Below are 17973 nucleotides of genomic sequence, written 5' to 3' on the forward strand. Positions count from 1 at the left end.
TAATCTTGAGTTTGAGTCAATCCCATCAAACATAGTGGATTTTCTTAATCCAGCACAGATTGTACCGAGTGAAATTTCACATTGTACAATCAGCAGAGTCAAGCACATAGATAAAAGTGGCAAATAAGTAGGGCCACATTGTATTTGCCACATTTACCTATGTGCTTAGTGTATATACAGTACAGTGTATAAAGTATACTAAATGTATACTACATGCAGATACACAGAGGTCACACGGAGGTCACACGGAGGTAAACAAACCACAAAGACAGACACAGAGATGACACTCTAGGGTGGTTACGAAGTGTATGTCAATGTCCCGGCCATGCCAAATGACGTCAGGTGGCTGAGCGGTTAGGGAAGCGGGCTAGTAATCTGAAGGTTGCCAGTTCGATTCCCGGCCGTGCCAAATGACGTCAGGTGGCTGAGCAGTTAGGAAAGCGGGATAGTAATCTGAAGGTTACCGGTTCAATTCCTGGCCGTGCCAAATGACGTTGTGTCCTTGGGCAAGGCACTTCACCCTACATACCTTGGGGGAATGTCCCTGTACTTACTGTAAGTCGCTCTGGATAAGAGCATCTGCTAGATGACTAAATGTAAATGAGAGCTGCAAACAAGGTCAGGCCCCGGAAGAGCAGGCTTAACTTCATTCCTCTGGGACCTGATAGACCAAGAACCAGAAAATTAACTAGATAACTAACTCGCTCGTTTGCTGGGTTACTGGCTAAATAACAATTCAACTATTGTACCTTAACCTTTGTCTGTCTCTCACTCTCTTGCAATGCTCACCTCCTCTATTAGCACTGCCTTCCGGAGCAAATAAAAACGTGTACTAGAACGTCTTCGAACACTTTGTTTCAACATGGCTGTGTTCTTTCGAGTTTCAAGTTCATCATGAGACAAAACATGCAGGCTACAACCTGTAGCCTTGACGTCCTGATAAAGCACGCACGGAATGAATTCATGTGTGAGCGACCCACGGTGCATCCCAATACCCACACCACCATACTGAATATAGTGTATCCCAGTGGCGATTTTTGACTCTTTTTAGGGGTGCTCAAGCACACCTAAATTTCATCTCAGCACCCCTAAAAATACTAATAATTTAAATTATTATGAATTATTATTATCTTAAATACGTTTTAGTGCTCTAACGTGTTAAAACAATGTTTATTTATCGCTGACACATCATTATTGTTTCATTTGATGCTGGTAGTTCATGAAGAAAGGGACTTTCTTCGTTTTTTCATTCATTCAATATTCTGCATAATCATTAATACATGTATAATAATTGTTATCCAGTGAAATTTGTGATTAATTAGCAAGGGGGTTTAACACTTTTACAAGGCACTGTATCCATGACACATTCTCATTGGGGGCTGAGCCCCCCTAAAGGTCTGATCCTAGAATCTCCCCTGAGTGTAGGCTATCCTATACTAAATACAGTAGTATAATAGTATTGGTGTTTGGACACCGCCGGTGTTGTTTGGGACTTGGAGAGGGAGCGCATGCGAAGTACAGTCAGATCCGTCCTCGCCCCCAGGTCAGGAATGCTGTCTGTCAGCTTGCCTCCCTCCTGCCCTGGTATGCACCTGGAGAACGTGTGGCAGAACAACCGCCTGAAGTGGCTCGTGAGTGGACGAATGAACGACATGGCCCACTTGTACATAACCAATTGGTTGTGGTTTTGTTGATGTATAGTTATCGGTCTGTTATCAACGTAGAAACCGCATTAAAAATTTCTCTAACACTTTTGTTCCCAGTAGAACATATTTATGCGTACGGGGAATGGGAATTCACCAATGAGACCGTGGTGACCGATGTAGTCTCGTCGGCCAGTTAAATCGTTCATTTGATTAAGTGGCGTACAAATCCACCAATCGCAGAGTAGTTTCCTGGGTATGTCCTCCAATGGTTATAAGCTATTTCGCAGAGTGGGCGGAAATGTTACAGAGTGGCTTTTGTGCACTCCGGATACTTTTGTAGCTGAAACATTTGTGAATGTGGCAGCAAAGAGACAGGGAGGGGTAGACCGGGTATTGTCGTTTTAGATATAGGGATTATATAGTTAGTCTCACTTTATGTGTTACTATTTAGGACCAAAAACGCGAAAGAGTTACGGTGAAGACGTTTGTTTGGATTATTGTCTAACGGCGAGGATAAAGAAAACATGGGGCGATAGGGCAGCAGAAATGATTCTCTGGTAGGATTCTTAGTGTATTTATTTATTTATTTTCCTATTTTTCCCCAATTCGTATTTCTTCTCCACGCCGTGGGACAACCGCGGGACTGCGGGTTGTGAGGATGGACCAGGCAAGCATCCTACGAAAGTTCATCCAAGGGGTCCAAGCTATGCGAACTGGAGACCAGAAAGGAGAAGATAACTTTGGCGGTGACTTCATGGTGAGACGGCTATTGGGATCCTTCTGTTCCTATTGGGGTTGTTATTTTTGGCTGAACTGGGCTATGGCCCCTTTCCTTAATTAAAACGGTGGAAAGCCTGGTCAAAAGCGACGCAAGGCACCGCGGGATGGTCATGGTGATCTAAACAAATGTTTCCTGTTCTCTCAAACACTAGCCTGCCCCAACAAAATGATGGATTCGGAGTTCAGACTACACAGTCCTAAACACTGTGTATTTGGTTTAGACTGGTATTTGTGATAAACTAGCTTAGGTTAGCAAAGCAAATACGACGTTGTCCTCCGGTATGCGGAGTGTTCCATTCCCCGAGTAAACGTTTGAATCGTTTGCCTGACTGTCTGGAGGCGAGGTAGACGACACGTCTCACGCGAGCCCCTTACTCAGTTTTCCAGGCTTGATATGCGGCCTGGCATTGTCGCCCACCTTGGCCATGTAGCCTACCCTGTTCGACTATTCTATAAATTACACGGTTTTACAGCTGTGGCCCTGTAGACGCCCTCACATATTAGCACTAAGCGGAAAGGCTAGTTGACTCGCTAACCACATGTAACATTAGCCATGCGATTGTCATAATGTTGCAATCAATGCGCCCAGAGGCTACATAACTGCTTGACATGCTGGCTAAAGGCTACGCTGGAAAGGTGTTGTTGTTGTATTGTACACGGTCTCGTTGCCACACGGGTTACCAGTTATATATTGACATGGATTTCATTAAGATGTAAGCCATTCAAATGTGGAGCTATTGTTTAGGTTGCTCGCCTGACAGGGGCTAGTCAGTAGCCTTTCTGTTGAGTAGCGTTGACAACAACTCGGGCGTTGACAACAACTCGGCGTTTCAACCCTTAACATAGCCTTTCGAATTCAAACGTAGCCTATGTGTAAAAAAAAAACACGCTTTAAGTTGACTATCTTGCTCTGCGATTGTAACCGATTTGGGTTCGCGTAAAGAGGAAAATCAGTGAAGTGGACAGACAACTTTTCTCCTACACGTCCCCCGGCGGCAACACACATTTCTCCCGGTTGCTTTCTTTGTCTTATCGTATTGTGTGACTTTCGTCTTTAATGTTGAGCTCGGAGCAGTTAATATTTTACGCAGTGGATTTGCCGTGTTAAAGCAAAAAGTCATTTTGCTGGGGAGTGTTTTGCTGTAGGCTATGGTGTGGTGATAAGTGATGACCAGTCTGTCTGAAACAGGGAGCGTTTGCGGATGTTGCGCAAGAACCAGGGGCGTTGTAGCTTCGCAGGAGCCCGTGAGGGGAAGTGCTTTATGGATTTGGGATACGGGCTTGTTCTGGGCCTCTTGTCAGACCATGTTTAGAGACTAGCCTTTACTTGCATGTATCCTCAAATGCTCTGGAATATTTTTAGTTGCACGTGAATGACAAATTTTACAAAATCGAGTCCCATGTGAATCATGTTTAAGAAGACGTCTGTCAGACCTGCATTGTTCACAGCCTTACATTCATTAGACTAGCCAATGACTCCAGTTATCATAGCTCATCATTACCATTCAAACTCACCCAACAGCTTCATTCATTCCTTCCATGCGTTACACATGCTACAGATTATTGGTGCAAACTGGCCATCACACCAAGTAAAGTGATTGTATTCATAATTATCCATCCAAACTAGCGTAGAATGGAAATCTATACGCTGCTAGTCTGGCCTGGCTGCTATCGATGCGCTAATGCCTCTGCATGATGGACCATACCACAGGGAGTTAGCCTCAACCAAATAGCATGCAAATCAATAAGCTGCTAACAGACGCTTCACCCTTTTATTAGATCTAGTGGGTTGACAATGGATAACGGACAGCAAAACGCACACACACATCTCACTTACACACATCTCACTTACACACATCTCACTTACACACATCTCACTTACACACACCTCACTTACACACATCCCACATACACACACCTCACTTACACGCATGTCACTTACACACACCTCACTTACATACACACACAGCTCACTTACACATGCACACATCTCACATACACACACACAAACATCTCACATACACACACTATCACACAGGCAGAGTAGCCTGCATGCTGACAGTTGGGACGGTCTTCTCTGGGCTGCTGTCCTGAGAGCAAACGACCGACTGGGCAGCATGGGGTTAATGCTTGCACAATGTGACTTTGTGAGATTGTCACGTTCGATTAGGACGAACACTGATTGATCCAGCGCATCACAAAGAGGCATGTTGGGTGGTGAGGGGAGCCTCTGGGCACGGAGGGCTTAGGGGACTTGTGTGAGTCCTGCATTATGTGTTGTTCTCAGACAGGAACTTGTCGTGTCTTCTGCTGGCCCTAGATTAGAAGTGGAGGAGACTGGCTGGGTTGCCAGGTTTGAATCATGCCCGGTTAGTCAGAAGTCCCTCTGTTGTTGTAGACGGCATGGTGTGTCTGTGGTGTCTGGCCCCAGGCCGGCCCAGGCCCAGGGGAAGTGTGTCATGGCGTTATCTGGCAACCCAGCCTGTCTGCTCCAGGGGCAGGAGCCAGGAGAGGAAGATGGAGGTATTGTTTGAGGCTCACGCCTGACTGTGGACAGGAGGGGAGGCCTGGAGTCTCTCTCTCTCTCTCTCTCTCTCTCTCTCTCTCTGTCTCTCTGTCTCTCTGTCTCTCTGTCTCTCTGTCTCTCTGTCTCTCTGTCTCTCTGTCTCTCTCTCTCTCTCTCTCTCTCTCTCTCTCTCTCTCTCTCTCTCTCTCTCTCTCTCTCTCTCTCTCTCTCTCTCTCTCTCTCATATATATTTTGTTGCTTTCTGTCGGTCTCTGTCTCTTGCTATTTCACATGTGGTCTGCGTTTCCTTTTTTGAAGCTCTCACACACACACACACACCATCACACCACACAATAACATAGCCACTTTCCACGTAATTCTCACGTGTGTCCTAACCCCCCACCCCCACGTTAAACTGTGATGTTCCATGTGAGTGTGCCAAAAGGTAGCAGGTTTTGAGGAAGACCCAGAACAGCGTGTGTGTGTGTGTGGTTTTGGCTTTGATGATCAGCTTGTACATGCAGAACACACACACACACACTGATCCCTTGCGTCTGAACCATGTCTAGACTGACAATGTGTGTCTTAAACAAGGTGTCAACGCAGATAGTAACGATCGCATGGTGTGGATATAATTTTCTGCATTTCTTAATGATTGGAGATAATTATCAAGGGATGATCTAACGGTTTCTACACTTAATACAATAATATAGTATTCAATACACAACTGTGCTTTGAAGTGCGTAAGCTAGCATTGCTGTAGTTCTAATGGATCACAGCTCTGCATCATGATGATCCATTCTGTTTCAAGAGTGTTCGGCTAAACCAGCCCACGTTTAGACGGGGATGAAGATGAAGGAAACACGAGAGAGAGAAACTCTGTGTGGCTTTCGGTGTTTACGGTGAAGATCTTCTACTTTTAGCTTCTGTTTGTCTTGTAATATTAACCCTTGTGTTATCTTCGGGTCATTCTGACCCATCAGTCATTGTGACCCACCGTCGTATTGCGACAGATTTACCGCATACAAAGACAAAGTGAAGCATTTTCTTTTAACAGCTAGGCTGTCTCAGACCCCCCACATTGCAAAGGTTAAAAGAAAATTATTTTAATTTGTTTTTGTATTGGGTAAAATTGGGTAAACACAACGATGGTTCGTTATGAAACTTTGGGTCATGTGACCCGAAGGCAGCACGAGGGTTAAGTGTGTGACCCTGTCCTTCCCTGGGGCCAGGCCCACAGCTCTGAGTTTGTGCACCACGGACTGGGCTAGGAGCCCTCCCTGGAGGAAGAGGAGGAGAGGTGTTTCTGGACGAGGAAAAGATCTTGGATTAGTTTGTATCTTTTTTTATAATTCTCTCACACAAAATGTTGAGCCTCTTTCTATCACAAGATAAAAACTAACGCTGTGTTTGTATGTGTCACAAGACTGGAAACCCTCACTGTCACAATGCACCTTCCTGGTCTCTTCGGTGTCACAACCCCTCTTTCATCCTCCTTCCCAAAACCACACAGACACTCTCACGTGTTCACTGACAGACATTTCACTCACCCTCTGTAAATGAGAGCTTGACCCAAAACCAGGGTTTCTGCTTCCGAGCTGGGCTGAGTTTGGAGAGCAGTGAAGTATTTCCGCTGTGCAAGTGATTTGGTGTGTGTGTGTTGGAACGGGCAGCTTTACGCGGATCAAAGCTGACCCACCAAACTAGAACATTCCCAGAGCCCATCCAAGCCTTGTACATCACAACACACAGGAAATGATGCTATTATGCTGTGTGTGTGTCTGTACGCGTGTGTGGGTCTGTGTGTGTCTGTGCACATGCGTTGACAGAACATTCAGGGTGGCATGTGCACTGACTCAGTGGGATGTTTGACTAGGTGACTAGTCCCAGCTTCCTGTTTGTTGTTTTAGCCATAGAAGAGGGGGAAGAGAACCTTTCATCACACACATGAGACAATACAGCACTTAATCCTGCACCACACACACTCTCACACTCTCACACACTCACACACACACACATAGCTGGCCTGTTCCAGATGACAGGGATTATATGATGGCCCACATGTGTATTTTCTCAACTAGGCAGGAGGAGACCTATTAAGTTCCCAAGGCTAGCCGCAGCTAGCGACTGCAGGCTAAAAGCCCAGCCCTTATCTCTGAACACAGGAACACACTCCCACTATTGGTGCTAACGGGGCTAGCACCGCTAATTCCAAATGAGCCAAAGCAGAAACGGTTGGAGGGAATGCCAAACACAAGAGGAGGAAGGAATTGGATGGAAGGAGAAATGAGGAGAGAGGAAGAGAAGTCAGGGCTCTTTTCTGGCCTGCCTGACTCGACATCCTGTTTGGTCTGTTAAATCTCCCAGCTGAGAGAATTTACAAACACACACACACACACACACACACACTGCAAGCCAACATGTTCCTTACAGTATAAAAGACCATGATCCATGATTCCCTAACCGCTCAGCCACCTGACTCCCTTTTCCCAACTTTTCCTTTTCTCCCTTCCTGCTCCTTCACTGTCGACTATCCACATTCCCTCTCTCTTCACCCATCCTCTCTCTTGTTTTCTCTCTTCCTTCCCTTTTCCTTGTCTCTCTCTCCTCCTTCCCTTTCTCCACCATCCAACACTCTACCTCCATTTTCTATTTTCTCTTGTCATCCTGTCTCTCTCTCTCTCTCTCTCTCTCTCTCTCTCTCTCTCTCTCTCTCTCTCTCTCTCTCTCTCTCTCTCTCTCTCTCTCTCTCTCTCTCTCTCTCTCTCTCTCTCTCTCTCTCTCTCACCCACCTCACACTTCTGACACACACACACACACACATTCATTTCCAAACACGTCGCCCCCCCTCCCTCCCTCTCTCTCCTGTAGTCAGACCTTGTGGTTGGAGTGGCAGGCCGTGCAAGCAGACAGAGAGCCTGCATTCCTGTAGAACTGAGGTCATGGCTCCTTGTCCTCCGCCCTCTTCTCCTCCGCCCTCAGCACTGCCCCTCCTGTCTCCACCACGCCGGGCTCATCACTCTGACCGTCGCCGCAACAGAGGGGCTAGCGTACGTTAGCTTAGCACCATCTGTCTGTGACGCGGCATGGCTTAACCTAGCATGTTCTGGTTGGAACCAGAATACCTAGCATCGCCATCCAGTGAAAACCAAGGGGGTCAAGTAGAGAACGACACTTCCTGGTTCGCCCCAATGGCTGGTGGGTAGTGGCGAGCCATGCGGGCTCAGCATGCCAGGAGGGAGGAGGCAGGCTGGGGGTCGGAGAGGGGTTGTCGGGGGCGGTGACATGGGGACCCTGCTTATGTCACTAATGTCCATGTGTGACGAGCTAATGCTGAGGCTTCTTAGCTACTTGTGAAAAACACCCTACTTTTATGAGTAGAACATCCCTGCTTCTCGTGTGTGTGTGTGTGTGTGTGTGTGTGTGTGTGTGTAAGACAGTGCCTTGAGCGCAGACTGCCATAACTGCATCCAGTGCAGCAAAGGTGTGTGTGTGTCAGTGCGGTGATAGGTGACCTATTTTACTGTATGCTTGAATGTATCTTTGAGCTTGAGGGTGTTGTGTGAACCCATGTGTGTGTTTGCTTTTGTGTGCTTTCGTGTTTGTGTGTGTTTGAAGGGTGACCCAGGGTGTTCATTCTGCCATCCACACACACACACACACGCAACCTTCCGCCTCCTGTTTCCATGGAAACCCGCATCCCTGCCGCCAACCACCTCCGCCTGCTGGAAACTAGCGTTTGGACCAATGGCGAGGCGGGGTGCGGAGCTGTGAATAATTCAGACCAGGGGACCATAAGAGAGACTCTGCTGACTTATTTTGCCAGGGAGAGAAAGTAGGTTAGACTCTAACCTCCACACATCACTCTTCTTTGTCATTTCCATCTGCCTCTCCCTCAGCTAGGCTAGGTCCTGGGGAGTGGAGGAAGAGGAGGGCAGGGGAGAGCAGGGCAGGGGAAGCACTTAATTGAGGAAATATTATATATAAATATATATCCTCTACACACACAATGACAATGTGATAGAGAGATTAAGATGCAGTAGACTGTGACTGTGTGTTTGAGAGACCCAATTCAGCTGTCCCTGGCCACGCCCAATTCAGCTGTCCCTGGCCACGCCCAATTCAGCTGTCCCTGGCCACGCCCTGTGGAGGGTCTCTGAGGTTGCCATGGGAAGCAGAAGGGCGTCGCCCCATCTAGAAGGGGGGAGGAGAGGGGAAGATGGAGGATAGTGGATAGAAAGAAGAGGAAATTGAAGACGGGACGTTTGGGGTATTTTTGACTTGCATCAGTGGGGGTAAGAGGTGTGTGTGTGTGTGTGTGTGTGACTTGGTCCCGTGATGGCAGAGATGGGGGTGGGGTGGGGGGTTGGATACCGAGAAGAGAGAGAGGAAGTGATAGAAGGTGTGATGTGCCTGTCATACTGCAACAACGTACCCCTCTCTCTGACCCCCCACCCCCTCTCTCTGTCCCTGGAGAGCAGCGACTACTGAGGGTTCAGACCCACCAGGAGTTCTCTCCTCTGTCCAGTTTACGTCCAAGGCTTTGTTCATGAATGTCTGTGCAGGCAGGCAGGCAGACAGGAAGAAAGGCAGGCAGGCAGATATGTGGGGCAGTGGCTGTCTGGTTGGGAGACATCACTGCATGGTCAGACCCTGTAGGTCTAAAGATTAGGCTGTCCCATCCAGCAGCTAGAGGCTAGCTTTGTCTAATGCTAAATGCAGAGACACACATACTGACGTTTGTGTGTGTCTGACCCCGTCTGACAGCAGGTTTCTGTACAGAAGCAGATGATGAAAATGTAATTTACATGAGAACAGAATAGCTGTAATGTGATTGCTGTCCTCTTCTGAGAGCTCTGTTTACCAGCAAAGCAGTCTGAGGTACACACACACACACACGTTCACACTCACCACTCCTCTGCTGTCCAGATCGGGTGTTGGTAAACGTGTTATCCAGTGTGTACGTGCGTGTAGGTCTGGAGCATAACGGTAGCAAAGTATTTATAATTCTACGTTGCGCAATCATTCTTTTCATAACATATTTTTATTTCACAAAAGAATACATTGTGTATATTGTGTACACATGCTGACACTAGTGACAATTATTCAAGATGCATGGATCGAGTTTCTGTAAATTGGCAGCTAATCAGGACCTGTCTGCGATGGGGCGGGGGGGAGAGGAAGAGGGGGAGACAGAATGTTCGCACGCGCCTCTTTCATTTACGCCCACGTCGCTGTTCTCAGTCGGAAAAAGAGAGAGAGGGAGAGAGAGAGAGAGAGGGCAAAGAAAGCGAAAAAACCCAGTGTGGTCGGTACGTCATGTGAGTGTGTGGTCCAATGAGGATGGAGAAGGAATAACCTAGTTGTTGTTTGACCTCAGTGTGTGTGTGTGTGTGTGTTCTAGAAGTCTCCCCGGGTTCTAAGGCCACGGGTTCCTTCAAGTGGCGGAACAGCGGAACTCTTTAAGGGTACAATTGATTCTACTGTGTCTTACCGTGTGCCACATGTGATTATGAGTTCACCCGTCAACACTCTGTCACACAGAGAGTTAGCAGGAAGTGTGTGTGTGTGTGTGTGTTTCTGGGAGTGTGTGTTGGGGCCTGGGAGATAATGTGCTAGAGCAGGTTCTCATTACCGAGTGTTCCAGGGCAAGCGGTGGACTGGGAGAGCACAGTAGCACTCCTCACTGTCACTGCAGTTTGGCAGAGGACCTCAGCGCGGTGCTGGGCAGAGGGCCTCAGCGCAGAGCTGGGCAGAGGGCCTCAGCGTGGAGCGCCGCTGGGCCAAGGACCTCATCACGGAGATTATTGAGTTGTTTCAAATATTGTTGAGGGCAACCCAAGGGAGCAGAGTGACTTAGAAAAGCTCTTGGGAGAAGGTCTGTGTCTTCCCTGTGGAGCTTCTTGAGGAGTAATGGCTTGATGAGGGACTGATGATGAGGGCGGGCCTCAGTGCGGAGCTGCACCATGGGGACCGTAAGCCTCTCGGTGGAGCTCCAGGGATTCTGAAGCTGTGTGGTTTGAACTACGGCTAGCCTGGGGAATCAATCTGTTTACCCACCTACACAAAAACATTCTTGTCACGATCCTGATGCTAAGCTCTCCTGTTTTGTCGTTGCTCTCTCCGGTCTGCAGAGATTACGGAGGCTGTCCACCAAATACAGGACGGAGAAGATCTACCCCACCAACACGGGCGAGAAGGAGGAGAACGTGAAAAAGAACAGATACAAAGACATACTGCCATGTAAGAAACACACACACACACAGACACACACACACACACACACACGGACACACCCACACACAGACACACACACACACACAGACACACACACACACCCACACACACACAGACACACCCACACACAGACACACACACATACACGGACCAGCTTACAAAGCTGGACGTGCGTGTGTGAGTGTGGTTGCGAGCAAGCTCTTAGGCGCTCCCACTATGACTATGTGCAGGAGACTGGAGATGGTAGGTTAAATATAGATTAGAGTGCTTTATACAATATTACGCTTACATAATGGTTCCTGTACCTCACACTTCCTCCCTGCCCACCCCTCACCCCCCCCCCTCTCTTTCTCTAATCTCTATCTCTCTTTCTCTGCACTTGTTTGACCTCTTTAAATGATACATCAGTTTCACTTCCTGTCTGACCCATTCGGCCTCTCTCTCCTCAGTTGACCACACTCGGGTAAAGCTGACGTTGAAAACCACCAATCAGGACACAGATTATGTCAATGCCAACTTTATCAAGGTACGCACACACGCATTTTCCCTCTGTAGCTGAAAGGTACCTTGTCCTAATGGGTCCTTGTGACGTGATGACACTGACTATGTACCATGTACAACTGCCTGGACTTTGTCCTCCTCTCCTCCTCCTTTCTTCTTCTGATCCATCCTGTCTCCTACGCTCCTCCTCTGCTCCTCCTCTCCTCCTTTCTTTTTCTGATCCATCCTGTCTCCTACGCTCCTCCTCTCCTCCTCCTCTCCTCCTCCTTTCTTCTTCTGATCCATCCTGTCTCCTACGCTCCTCCTCTGCTCCTCCTCTCCTCCTCCTCGCCTCCTCCTTTCTTCTTCTGATCCATCCTGTCTCCTCTACGCTCCTCCTTTTGTTTGTTCTTCCTCCGCCCTCCTCTCTTCCTGTTCTTGTGACTGATTGGCTTCTGTGTTTGTGCTGATGTGTGTGTGTGTGTGTGTGTGTGTGTGTGTGTGTGTGTGTGTGTAGGGCATTGATGGTCCTGAAGCCTACATTGCCACCCAGGGTCCTCTACCCAACACTGTGCTCGATTTCTGGAGGATGAACTGGGAGTATAACGTAGCGGTGAGTAGAGAGAGAAGGGGTAATAATGTTGCCGGGGCCAACAGTCTCCTCACAGTATTCTGAACCGACGATGAACTTCCTGCTGAGCTGTTCTGTGTGTGTTTTTGTTTGCAGGTCATCGTGATGGCCTGTCGAGAGTTTGAGATGGGAAGGGTAAGTCTCTTATCTTGCAGAGCGGATCATGCTCAGGGAGAGTGCTCTGTCATAACTCCATACATCTCTCTCTCTCTCTCTCTCTCTCTCTCTCTCTCTCTCTCTCTCTCTCTCTCTCTGTCTCTCTGTCTCTCTGTCTCTGTCTCTCTGTCTCTGTCTTTCTCTTTCTCTCTGTGTGTGTGTTCTAATTCTTTCACGGTTTAACCACATTTGCTTCCTCTCCTTCTTTAGAAAAAGTGTGAGAGGTACTTTCCTCTGGTAGGAGAGGAGCCCATGTCCTTCGGCCCGTTCACAGTCTCCTGTGTAAGTCAACATCTCACCCTCCTCCGTACTCAAGCGGGTGTGTGCGTGCGGGTGTGCAAACGTGCAAGCGTGTGGTGTGTGTGCGTGCGTACTTGTGTGTGTGCGTGTGTGCATATAGGCTTGTGTGTCAGATGCCAAGTCAGCAGTTCTCAGTTTACCAGGCACACAAAGAGCTAGACAGTTGTTTTTTTATTATAAAGAGACAGACAGTGGCCTTCAACAACGTGTGTGTGTGCTGTAGGAATCGGAGCAGGCCAGGACAGACTACTTCATCAGGACCCTGGCTGTGGAGAATGAGAGTGTAAGTCACAGTACACGTTTCTAGCAGCCCTCTGTCTCTCTGGAACAGAGGCCTCTGTGTCGTCTGCTTGGAGGGCAGCTTTCCGGGAAACTGTTAACTCAACTCTGTCTTTCTACCCTCCTCTTGTCTCCTCTCATCCTCCTTCACCTCCGCCCTCTCCTTCTCTCCTCTTCTTCTCCTTTCCTCTCTCTCCTTCTCCTCTCCCTCCTTCTCTACCTCCTACTCTCCCTACGCCTCTCCCTCCTCCTCTCCCTCCTTCTCCTCTCCCTCCTCCTCCTTTCCCTCCTCCTCTCCTTCTCTACCTCCTACTCTCCCTACGCCTCTCCCTCCTCCTCTCCCTATGCCTCTCCCTCCTCCTCTCCTCTCCTCCTCTCCCTCCTCCTCTCCCTACGCCTCTCCCTCCTCCTCTCCTCCTCTCCCTACGCCTCTCCATCCTCCTCTCCCTCCTCTCCTCTCCCACCTCCTCTCCTCAGGACACTAGAAGGATAACACAGTTTCATTACATGAACTGGCCCGACCACGATGTTCCCTCCTCCTTCGACTCCATCCTCGACATGATTGGTCTGATGAGGGAGTACCAAGAGAACGACCATGTCCCCATCTGCATTCACTGCAGGTACACACACACACACACACACACACACACACACACACCCTGCCGTCTTCCCGCGGAACTGGCGTTCATGTCCCAGGGGCAGAGCAGACCATGCCTATTACCCTGGGAGTCATGTGGTGTCCAGCAGGGGGACGGTCTCTCATCAGCAGGTCTGGGGCTTCTGGGAACTCTGTACACTGCTGAATCACACACACACACGCTCTCTCTCTGCATGAGTGGCATCAACTATTAAAGGAGTGGCTACAGGGGTGTATGACAGTATGTCTGGTACAAACACACACACACACACCTAGACACACATAGCTGTGGTTGCTATGCAGTAATGAGGCAGGAAGGCTCTAGGCAAGTCATTATCATCCTGATGGAACACACATGGCCTACTGGATACCTGGCATGAGAGACTGTGTGTGTGCGTGAGAGAGAGAGGCCGAGAGAGACAGAGAGAGCTGGATCTTGGGCAGAGAAGGTAGTGACAGATATTGTGTTGCTAATGTGTGTTGTGTCTCCACAGCGCTGGTTGTGGAAGGACGGGTGCTATCTGTGCTATAGACTACACATGGAACCTTCTCAAAGCTGGGGTACTGCCACACACACACACACACACACACTCACTCACACAGTCACACACATGCACTCCTAGGTGGACAGGCCACTGACTGTATGGATATTTGCTTGTTGTTTTGTAGAAGATTCCAGAAGACTTCAATGTGTTCCGGTTGATTCAGGAGATGAGGACGCAGAGGCACTCTGCTGTTCAGACCAAGGTCATACATTTCTCTCTGTTTTACTGTCTTTCTCTCTAGCTCTCTCTCATCTTCTCTTCATGCTCATCCTTCCTTGTCCTCATACCAATCTCCTCCTCCTCCTTCAGGAGCAGTATGAGTTGGTCCACAGAGCCATCGCCCAGCTGTTTGAGAAACAGCTGCTCCTCCTGGAAGGCCCTGCCAACTCAGAGATACCAGACGGCATGGTGAGACACACACACATACACGCACACACACACGCACTGAGGTGAACACTCAGTCTCAGACACACTCTCCCTCACATTCTCCCTGCTACTGCTATCTCAGACACACTCTCTCCCCTCACACTCTCTCCCTGCTACTGCTATCTCAGACACACTCCCCCCTCACACTCTCCCTGCTACTGCTATCTCAGACACACTCTCCCCTCACACTCTCCCTGCTACTGCTATCTCAGACACACTCTCCCTGCTACTGCTATCTCAGACACACTCTCTCCCCTCACACTCTCCCCTGCTACTGGCTATCTCAGACACACTCTCCCCTCACACTCCCTGCTACTGCTATCTCAGACACACTCTCTCCCCTCACACTCTCCCTGCTACTGCTATCTCAGACACACTCTCTCCCCTCACACTCTCCCTGCTACTGCTATCTCAGACACACTCTCTCCCCTCACACTCTCCCTGCTACTGCTATCTCAGACACACTCCCCCCTCACACTCTCCCTGCTACTGCTATCTCAGACACACTCTCCCCTCACACTCTCCCTGCATACTGCTATCTCAGACACACTCTCTCCCCTCACACTCTCCCTGCTACTGCTATCTCAGACACACTCCCCCCTCACACTCTCCCTGCTACTGCTATCTCAGACACACTCTCTCCCCCTCACACTCTCCTGCTACTGCTATCTCAGACACACTCTCCCCTCACACTCCCTGCTACTGCTATCTCAGACACAATCTCTCCCCTCACACTCTCCCTGCTACTGCTATCTCAGACACTCTCCCCTCACACTCTCCCTGCTACTGCTATCTCAGACACACTCCCCCCTCACACTCTCCCTGCTACTGCTATCTCAGACACACTCTCCCCTCACACTCTCCCTGCTACTGCTATCTCAGACACACTCTCTCCCCTCACACTCTCCCTGCTACTGCTATCTCAGACACACTCCCCCTCACACTCTCCCTGCTACTGCTATCTCAGACACTCTCCCCCCTCACACTCTCCCTGCTACTGCTATCTCAGACACTCTCCCCCCTCACACTCTCCCTGCTACTGCTATCTCAGACACTCTCCCCCCTCACACTCTCCCTGCTACTGCTATCTCAGACACACTCTCTCCCCCCTCCACTCTCCCTGCTACTGCTATCTCAGACACACTCCCCCCTCACACTCTCCCTGCTACTGCTATCTCAGACACACTCTCTCCCCTCACACTCTCCCTGCTACTGCTATCTCAGACACACTCTCCCCTCACACTCCCTGCTACTGCTATCTCAGACCACACTCTCTCCCCTCACACTATCTCCTGCTACTGCTATCTCAGACACTCTCCCCTCACACTCTCCCTGCTACTGCTATCTCAGACACACTCTCCCCTCACACTCCCTGCTACTGCTATCTCAGACACTCTCTCCCCTCACACTCTCCCTGCTACTGCTATCTCAGACACACTCCCCCCTCACACTCTCCCTGCTACTGCTATCTCAGACACACTCTCTCCCCTCACACTCTCCCTGCTACTGCTTTCTCAGACACTCTCCCCTCACACTCTCCCTGCTACTGCTATCTCAGACACTCTCTCTCCCCTCACACTTTGTCTGTAACACACTCTTCAAGTAACACACACTCCAGGTAACAAACACTCTCTGTAACACACCTTTTCTGTAACACATTCATGAGCGTGTGCTCTGTCTACAGGAAGTGCTGAACAACAAACCAGCACATACACACACACACACATAAATGCATAAACACACTGTTTTCCTGTTTCCAGGAAGCACATTTAACTCCCACCAGAAGCTGATAGTGAGAAGCAGATGTGGTAGTCAGACAGATGCTGTTACACACGCACACACACACACACACAAGTCTTGTCTTCGTGTTCTAAGAATCCTCCTTGGTCTCGAGGAAGCTTAGTTTAGAGAGAGAGAGAGAGAGAGAGAGAGAGAGAGAGAGAGAGATGAGAGAGAGAGAGAGAGAGAGAGAGAGAGAGAGAGAGAGAGAGAGGAGAGAGAGAGAGGAGAGAGAGGAGAGAGAGAGAGAGAGAGAGAGAGAGAGAGAGAGAGAGAGAGAGAGAGGAGAGAGAGAGAGAGAGAGAGAGAGAGAGAGAGAGAGAGAGAGAGAGAGAGAGAGAGAGAGAGAGAGAGAGAGAGAGAGAGAGAGAGAGAGAGAGATGAGAGAGAGATGAGAGAGAGAGAGAGAGAGAGAGAGAGAGAGAGAGAGAGAGAGGAGAGAGAGAGAGAGAGAGAGAGAGAGAGAGAGAGAGAGAGAGAGAGAGAGAGAGAGAGAGAGAGAGAGGAGAGAGAGAGAGAGAGAGAGGAATATGGGGGGTGACTTTTCACATTGACAACTGGCAGTGGGATTGATCTCACACACACACACACACACACAGAGCTTGTCTCTGATTCTGAAAGGAAAAGACCGGATGCTGCTTAGCTATGAGTGAGACACAGACAAATAACTGAGCAAGTCACAGGGGGGGGAGGGGGGGGGGGGGGAGGGGGGGGGGGGGAGGAGGGGGGGGGAGAGAGAGGGAGGAGGAGGGAGGAATGAGGGAGGGGAGGGAGGGATCTGGCAGTGTGCCAGCAGAGGGAGCTGACTTCCTGTTTAGTAAGGAGGGGATCTGTGACATCATTCTCCCATAATGCCTTTGGAGCCTGAGAATAGGACCACATCTGGGAAAGAGAGAACAGCAGAAACACAACCAGTCTTAGACAGGTTGTGAAAGTATCTTGTATAAATTAGGACTACATAATGACAGACAGACAGGCTGAGAGACACACAGAGGTATGTAGATTGATAGCATGCAGGCAGGCAGAATGATTTACTGGCAGACATTCAGACAGACGGGTTGGGAGACAGTGTTAATGTTTGTCATACTCGGTGAACCAAACAGGTCAGTACAAACTCTGTAATAGGAACATGGGTCTGGTTTAGGAACAATAGACACACACACACACACATGCACACACAAACCCAGAGTGGAGACCTGGTTTGACCCTCACACTGCATATCCTGCTTGAAGTCACGTGACCTGCAGACTCCAATCATGATTTCTGCTTTTTGACTTCCTCAGGATGAGAGCAGCCCAGAAAAATCAAGCCACCAATCAGACGAAGAGAGGTGGACACCCCGCCCCCTAAGCCACCCCGCATACGCAGGTACTGTGTGTGTGTGTTGTTATGTCTAGTCTTCTCTAAAGTCAGAGTCACGTGCTGTTCAGAGTACACAGCAGTCACCGCAGGTCTGCAGTCACTGCAGGTCTGCAGTCAGGGCTATTTTAGTGGACTTATCTGTGTTCATAGTGTCTCACATCTCTGGTGAAATACTGCAGGAATTCCACTGAGACACACGTCAAGGACAC

The 17973-nt window shown here is 49.2% G+C and overlaps 1 protein-coding gene across 1 annotated transcript; it reads left to right on the plus strand.

Moving 5' to 3' along the window:
• Positions 1 to 1956: 1956 nt before the first annotated feature.
• On the plus strand, positions 1957 to 17814 carry ptpn12 (protein tyrosine phosphatase non-receptor type 12). Its single transcript, XM_062483021.1, has 12 exons — positions 1957 to 2403; positions 11067 to 11175; positions 11619 to 11695; positions 12167 to 12262; positions 12377 to 12415; positions 12647 to 12718; positions 12960 to 13019; positions 13493 to 13635; positions 14147 to 14213; positions 14322 to 14399; positions 14507 to 14605; positions 17686 to 17814. The coding sequence occupies exons 1-12, from the start codon at positions 2305 to 2307 to the stop codon at positions 17797 to 17799; spliced, it is 1053 nt and encodes a 350-aa protein (XP_062339005.1). The 5' UTR covers positions 1957 to 2304; the 3' UTR covers positions 17800 to 17814.
• The last annotated feature ends 159 nt before the right edge of the window (positions 17815 to 17973 follow it).

Source organism: Osmerus eperlanus, chromosome 17 (assembly GCF_963692335.1).
Source record: "Osmerus eperlanus chromosome 17, fOsmEpe2.1, whole genome shotgun sequence".
NCBI lineage: Eukaryota > Metazoa > Chordata > Actinopteri > Osmeriformes > Osmeridae > Osmerus > Osmerus eperlanus.